The sequence below is a fragment of the Erinaceus europaeus genome, chromosome 5 (assembly GCF_950295315.1).
Source record: "Erinaceus europaeus chromosome 5, mEriEur2.1, whole genome shotgun sequence".
Classification (NCBI taxonomy): domain Eukaryota; kingdom Metazoa; phylum Chordata; class Mammalia; order Eulipotyphla; family Erinaceidae; genus Erinaceus; species Erinaceus europaeus.
In genome coordinates, this window is record NC_080166.1 from 11,254,107 (window position 1) to 11,260,963 (window position 6,857).

Genomic DNA, 6,857 nt, shown 5'->3' on the forward strand with positions numbered 1-6,857 from the left:
GCACCCTGGACACAGGAGAGGGAGGTCAGAGCAAGGGAGCTCCCCTGGAGCCTCGGTGGGAGGGGCATCTGCCTCGGCTGGGGGCCGTGGGGTGAACCCCCAGGAAGCGCCAAGCAGTGAGAGCTGCCGGGGGGTCCTGGGCGCCCATGGGTTGGGGCGCGTGCTGGCTCTGTGCGGGAGGGGCACGGTCATGGGGTTCAGGGGCCTCCTTGGTGATCTATGGCTGTGGGGCTGGGGCGCAGGCGGGAGAGGCAGCCCCCCTCCATATCTACAGGAGCAGGAGTCTGGCGTCACAGCCCCGCACTGGGCGGGGGGCAGAGGCCCCCTAACGAGCGCTCAGACGGGCCCCAAATGTTTATTTAGATAAACGGTGGGACTCCGGAAGCCGGGCCAGATAGCAGGTTTATTAATGAGCTGTCAGGTGCGGGCCGGATAATTAAGGGGTCCCCCGGGGAAGCGGGTGGACACATCCCTCAGACGGCGCGATAAGGGGGACCCGGGCTGGGGCGCCCCGATGACATCGCAGGGGAGGCGGCAGCAGGTCCCTATCAGCTCCCCTCACCTGTGAATGCTTAATTAGGTGCGTACCCACCATTAATAGCTGTCTCCTGTCCCCAGCCCAAATGGGCTCCTGCCCCCCCACTCACAACCCAACGGGGAGACAGGCATGGGGGCCACGCTTAAGAGGGACCCTGAGGGTGGGAGGCTGGTGGGGCAGGGTCTGCTGCACTCCAGGAGGGCCCCAGGGGGCTGTTGGGGTGCAGTGCAGGCAGGCTGAAGGGTGCAGTGCAGGTGTTGGGGTGCAGGCAGGTGTCGGGGTGCAGGCAGGTGTCGGGGTGCAGTGCAGGTGTTGGGGTGCAGGCAGGTGTTGGGGTGCTGGCAGGCTGAGGGGTGCAGGCAGGCTGAGGGGTGCTGGCAGGTTTTGGGGTGCAGGCAGGCTGAGGGGTGCAGGCAGGCTGTCAGGGTGCAGAGCAGAGCATGTCTCGCGCTGTGATGTGCGCTTGGTCTGCTCCCCGTAATGGAGGCTTCTATCTTGTCCCCCTTCCCTGAGCAGACTGAGGGAGAGCAGAATGCCTTGGGCACAAGTGACACCAGGGACAAACTCTGGCCCTGCTGCCCTCAGAACCGTGGTGCCGTGGGCACTGGCGTCCAGAGCTGCCGCTCTTCTGTCTTTGTGTCCCAATAACTCCCACTTGTGCTGGGCAGGGAAACTGAGGCACCCACAGCCCTGCTCCAGCGCTCATGAAGCTCCCTTGCCCACAGGGGCTGGGGGCTCGCCGTGGGTCCTTATGCCCTGCTGGGCCCTGGACGTGCTCAGACCTGATACTGGACACCTTGCCGTGACCATGTGTCCCCCCCTCCACCGGGCACTGCTGACCAGGTAATGGCAGCTAGGCTACGAGCTGTCTGCATGGCAAATCAAGCAAGAGCCCAGAAGCCAGCGCACCGTCCATCACAGACCCCAGAGCTGGGTGGTGACAGTGGGGGTGGGGGGCCAGAGCTGGGGGTGTGTGTGTGGGGGGCCAGAGCTGGGGGTGTGTGTGGGGGGGGGCCAGAGCTGGGGGTGTGTGTGGGGGGGTCTCAGAGCTGGGGGTGTGTGTGTGGGGGTCTCAGAGCTGGGGGTGTGTGGGGGTCTCAGAGCTGGGGTGTGTGTGGGGGTCTCAGAGCTGGGTGTGTGTGTGTGGGGGGTCTCAGAGCTGGGTGTGTGTGTGTGTGGGGGGTCTCAGAGCTGGTGGTGTGTGTGGGGGTCTCAGAGCTGGGGTGTGTGTGTGGGGGGGTCTCAGAGCTGGGTGTGTGTGGGGGGGGTCTCAGAGCTGGTGGTGTGTGTGGGGGTCTCAGAGCTGGGGGTGTGTGTGTGGGGGTCTCAGAGCTGGGGTGTGTGTGGGGGGGTCTCAGAGCTGGGGTGTGTGTGTGGGGGGGTCTCAGAGCTGGGTGTGTGTGTGGGGGGTCTCAGAGCTGGTGGTGTGTGTGGGGGTCTCAGAGCTGGGGGTGTGTGTGTGGGGGTCTCAGAGCTGGGGTGTGTGTGGGGGGGTCTCAGAGCTGGGTGTGTGTGTGGGGGGGGTCTCAGAGCTGGGTGTGTGTGTGGGGTTCTCAGAGCTGGGGATGTGTGTGGGGGTCTCAGAGCTGGGGGTATGTGTGTGGGGGTCTCAGAGCTGGGGGTATGTGTGTGGGGGTCTCAGAGCTGGGGGTATGTGTGTGGGGGTCTCAGAGCTGGGGGTATGTGTGTGGGGGTCTCAGAGCTGTGGGTGTGTGTGGGGGTCTCAGAGCTGGGGGTGTGTGTGGGGGTCTCAGAGCTGGGGTGTGTGTGGGGGTCTCAGAGCTGGGGTGTGTGTGTGGGGGTCTCAGAGCTGGGTGTGTGTGTGGGGGTCTCAGAGCTGGGGTGTGTGGGGGGGTCTCAGAGCTGGTGGTGTGTTTGGGGGTCTCAGAGCTGAGGATGTGTGTGGGGGTCTCAGAGCTGGGGATGTGTGTGGGGGTCTCAGAGCTGGGGATGTGTGTGGGGGTCTCAGAGCTGGGGATGTGTGTGGGGGTCTCAGAGCTGGGCATGTGTGTGGGGGTCTCAGAGCTGGGTGTGTGTGTGGGGGTCTCAGAGCTGGGTGTGTGTGTGGGGGTCTCAGAGCTGGGTGTGTGTGTGTGGGGGTCTCAGAGCTGGTGGTGTGTGGGGGTCTCAGAGCTGGGGTGTGTGTGTGTGGGGGTCTCAGAGCTGGGGTGTGTGTGTGGGGGGGTCTCAGCTGGGTATGTGTGTGTGGGGTCTCAGAGCTGGGGTGTGTGTGGGGGTCTCAGAGCTGGGGTGTGTGTGGGGGTCTCAGAGCTGGGGGTGTGTGTGGGGGTCTCAGAGCTGGGGTGTGTGTGGGGGTCTCAGAGCTGGGGGTGTGTGTGTGGGGGTCCCAGAGCTGGGGTGTGTGTGGGGGTCTCAGAGCTGGGGTGTGTGTGGGGGTCTCAGAGCTGTGGGTGTGTGTGGGGGTCTCAGAGCTGTGGGTGTGTGTGGGGGTCTCAGAGCTGGTGGTGTGTGTGGGGGTCTCAGAGCTGGTGGTGTGTGTGGGGGTCTCAGAGCTGGTGGTGTGTGTGGGGGCCTCAGAGCTGGTGGTGTGTGTGGGGGTCTCTGAGCTGGGGTGTGTGTGAGGTTCTCAGAGCTGGTGGTGTTTTTGGGGGTCTTAGAGCTGGGGATGTGTGTGGGGGTCTCAGAGCTGGGGATGTGTGTGGGGGTCTCAGAGCTGGGATGTGTGTGGGGGTCTCAGAGCTGGGGGTGTGTGTGGGGGTCTCAGAGCTGGGTGTGTGTGTGTGGGGGTCTCAGAGCTGGTGGTGTGTGTGGGGGTCTCAGAGCTGGGGGTGTGTGTGGGGGTCTCAGAGCTGGGTGTGTGTGTGGGGGGGTCTCAGAGCTGGGTGTGTGTGTGGGGGTCTCAGAGCTGGGGGTGTGTGTGGGGGTCTCAGAGCTGGGGGTGTGTGTGGGGGTCTCAGAGCTGGGGATGTGTGTGGGGGTCTCAGAGCTGGGGATGTGTGTGGGGGTCTCAGAGCTGGTGGTGTGTGTGGGGGTCCCAGAGCTGGTTGTGCAGGTGGGACAGGACCCTGCTGCCCTACAACCTTGACCCTTAACTCTTTAACTACCAAGACAAGTCCTGCTTGTTTGAAAGGGAGCCCAGTGTTCTGTGAAGCCCCCTCTGGTCTTGTGCAGCCCCCTCGACCCATGGGGTGCAGGGGAGGGGAGGCAGAGGCGAAGGTGCCAGGCGGGGAGCTGCCCGCAGAGGGAGTGCTGTCTGAAAGGTGCCATCAACTGAGCACCAGTGCTACCAGCACCACCACCCACACCCAGCTGGTGCTCCTCACCGGAGAGGAGACAGAGCCGGAGCTCCCTCAGGGCCCTGGTGGCGTCTCCATGTGGTACCAGACAGGGAGCCGGGGCCTCCAGGCCAGGCAGGTCCCTCCAGGTGGGCTGCGGTCACCTTACCCCACCTGCCTCATTAGCCTCTGGGCCCCTGGGGTGGGGGGGTCCCCTGGGTGTACGGACACCTGGAGGGGGGGCCTGGGAGCCACTCCGCATCGTGAATAAGACCGGGCGAGAATCAAACACAATTTAATGCTCCTGGGCCCCAGGGTCAGCCCGGCTGCGGGTGCTTGCTGCTGGGTCCAGCGGGCGTCGGCCAGTTTGGGGAGAGGATGCTTGCTGCTGGGTCCAGAGGGAGGGTGCTTGCTGCTGAGTCCGGAGGGAGGGTGCCCCGGCCTAGTGGGTGCTGCTGGGTCCGGGGGGCGTCGGCCAGTCCGGAGGAAGGGTGCTGGGCCCAGTAGGTGGGTGCCCTGCCCGGTGGGCGCCTACAGCTGGCGCTGCTTGTGGCGCGGGTGCTGCTCGCAGACGACGAACCAGCGGCCGCGGCGCTTGACCAGCCGGCAGGCCCGACAGCGCCTGCGCAGAGCCGCCCGGGTCTTGAAGCCACGCGCGGGGGGCGGCGGGGCGACGGGCGGCGGCGGGGCGGCGGGGCGGCGGGGCCCGAGCAGCGCGGACAGCAGGCGGGGCAGCGGGCCGGGGCCCGGGGTGGAGGCGGCGCGGAGCAGGACGGAGGCCGCGGGGACGAGCAGCCGGCGGAGCAGCAGCGCCATGACGCCGACCTGCGGGGACAGGGGTCAGGCCCTGCGCGGCGAGGGCGGGGGCGCGGGTCCGAGTCGGTCGGCCGACCCGCCGGGACCGCCACGTGGGGGGGCGGCGGCTGCGCGAACTCTGACCCGGGGGGTCAAGGGGCACGCTCGCGCCCGGCCGCCCCCGCGCGAGCCCACACCGAGGTCCCCCGGCGCCGTCCCCGCACCCGCAGCCCGCCCGCTGGACTCCTGACCTGGAGGAGGCTCCGGAACACGCCGGCCGCGCGGTCCCACTACGTGCACCTACGTCACTCCCCGCCTCGCGCCTGCGCACTGCGCCCGCGACGCCGCCGCCCGGACGCTCTGCCAGGAAGCAAGATGGCGGGAGGTCACGGGGCGGGGCCAGCCGCGGTCGCTGGGTAGCTTCCGGCTGCGGACCCGCTGCGCTCGGCACTGACCTTCCTCCCCGCCCCACGCGTCCTCGGGCCCCCGGGGCAACTGCGCAGGCGTCGGGGCCGACTCCGCGCACCTTTCCCGCCGCCTCCGGGCTGACTGCGTCCGCCCTACTGCGCGTGCGCCCCGTCGGAGCGTCAGATAAATCCCCGCGCGCGGCCCCCGCGGCACCTGTGCGCATGCGCCGCCGCGCCGCGCGCCGGGTCAAAGGTCAGCCTCCGGGATGGCGGCGGCGGTGACCTTCTGCCGGCTGCTGGTCCGGGGCGGCGCGGCGGCCTGGGCTTCGTGCCATGGCGCCCGGGCCTTCGGGGTGCTCACCTCGCCTACCGGGGAGAAGATCACGCACACCGGCCAGGTAGCCGCCGCCAGGGATCTGACATGGGGTCCGCGCCGGTGGGGTCCGGGCTCTGCACCCAGGGACCCCCAATCCTGCCCCCAGGGACCCCCAGTCCTGTCCCCAGGGACCCCCAGTCCTGTCCCCAGGGACCCCCAGTCCTGCCCCCAGGGACCCCCAGTCCTGTCCCCCCAGGGACCCCCAGTCCTGTCCCCCCAGGGACCCCCAGTCCTGTCCCCCCAGGGACCCCCAGTCCTGCCCCCAGGGACACCCAGTTCTGCCCCCCAGGGACCCCGACATGGCACCCAGCCTCCCCACACTCCTGGGTCGCCACCCTGCAGCCTGGCACCTAGTGACCCCTTGACCGTGTCCCCCCACCCCGGGGCCCAGGTTCTGGGGCGCCTCCCTGCGGTGACTCGCCTGCCTCCGCCCTGCAGGTTTACGAGGAGGAGGACCACAGGCGGGTGCGCTTCGTTGGCCGGCAGAAGGAGGTGAGAGGCCGGGGCACCGAGCTCCCTCATGGGGAGCCCCCATGATGGCCCGGGGCTTGAACCCGGGTCCTTGTGTGTGGTAGCCCGTGCACTCTGCTGGGGGCCCCCCCTGCCCTGCTGAGCTCGGCGCCGGGTGTCTGTCCTGCTGCATCACCCGCTCCGACTGGACTCCCAGGTGCGGTCTGCTCGCCGCCCGGGGCTGGACTGTGCGCTTGGCACCTGCCGCCGTGCCTACACGCCGAGTGCTGTGCCCAGTGCTATGCTGAGTGCTGGCCTCTGCGGCAGGGGCAGGCAGCTTTGGCAGGGTTGCTCACGGCAGAACCAGCCCCGAGCCTGGGAGGCTGGTCCCTGGGGTCCCCGCGGGTCTGTGAGGTGGCCCTGGGAGGCTCGCTGTGACGGCACGTCCCGTGTGCCCCCTGCCACCCTCCCCGCAGCATCTGGGGATTGTGTGCGCTGGGGTCCCTGCCTGGACGGGCAGCGTGTCCTCTCATATCCAGTGACCTCGGTGCACGGGGCTGGCCGTCTGGGTCCTGCAGGGGGGCTTGTCTATGATTCCTGCACCCCGGGACACCCAGAACCCTAGGCCCCCCAGCACCCAGGCCCCCCAGCACCCAGAGCCCCCAGCACCCCAGGCCCCGCCTGCATCCCCTCTGCCACAGGTGAACGAGAACCTGGCAGTGGAGCTGGTAGCCGAGCAGCCCGTGAGTGAGGTGGGCGCCCGCGTGACGTCCTGTGATGGCGGCGGGGGCGCCCTGGGGCACCCCAGGGTCTACATCAACCTGGTGAGACGGTCCTTCCCAGAGGGGCTGCTGGGCGCGGAGGTGACCCCAGGGGCTGCCTGCGTCTGGGGGCACAGAGCGTCCTTCTCCGCAGGACAAGGACACCAGGACGGGCACCTGCGGCTACTGCGGCCTGCAGTTCCGGCAGCACCACCACTGAGGACGCGACGGCGGGGGACGGGGGTGGGGTGGCGGGGCCCAGGCTGCCTGCCAATAAAGGCCGCGTGCACACCG

At 68.5% G+C, this 6,857-nt stretch overlaps 2 protein-coding genes across 2 annotated transcripts; one reads left to right on the forward strand and one right to left on the reverse strand.

The window, feature by feature from the left end:
* Window positions 1-4,053: 4,053 nt before the first annotated feature.
* On the reverse strand, window positions 4,054-5,151 carry MRPL36 (mitochondrial ribosomal protein L36). Its single transcript, XM_060191132.1, has 3 exons — window positions 5,025-5,151; window positions 4,821-4,929; window positions 4,054-4,599 (listed from the first exon to the last, which is right to left on the reverse strand). Exon 3 carries the CDS (start codon window positions 4,588-4,590, stop codon window positions 4,306-4,308), a length of 285 nt encoding a protein of 94 aa, XP_060047115.1. The 5' UTR covers window positions 4,591-4,599; window positions 4,821-4,929; window positions 5,025-5,151; the 3' UTR covers window positions 4,054-4,305.
* On the forward strand, window positions 5,107-6,857 carry NDUFS6 (NADH:ubiquinone oxidoreductase subunit S6). Its single transcript, XM_007520540.3, has 4 exons — window positions 5,107-5,374; window positions 5,791-5,844; window positions 6,504-6,626; window positions 6,718-6,857. Exons 1-4 carry the CDS (start codon window positions 5,243-5,245, stop codon window positions 6,781-6,783), a joined length of 375 nt encoding a protein of 124 aa, XP_007520602.1. The 5' UTR covers window positions 5,107-5,242; the 3' UTR covers window positions 6,784-6,857.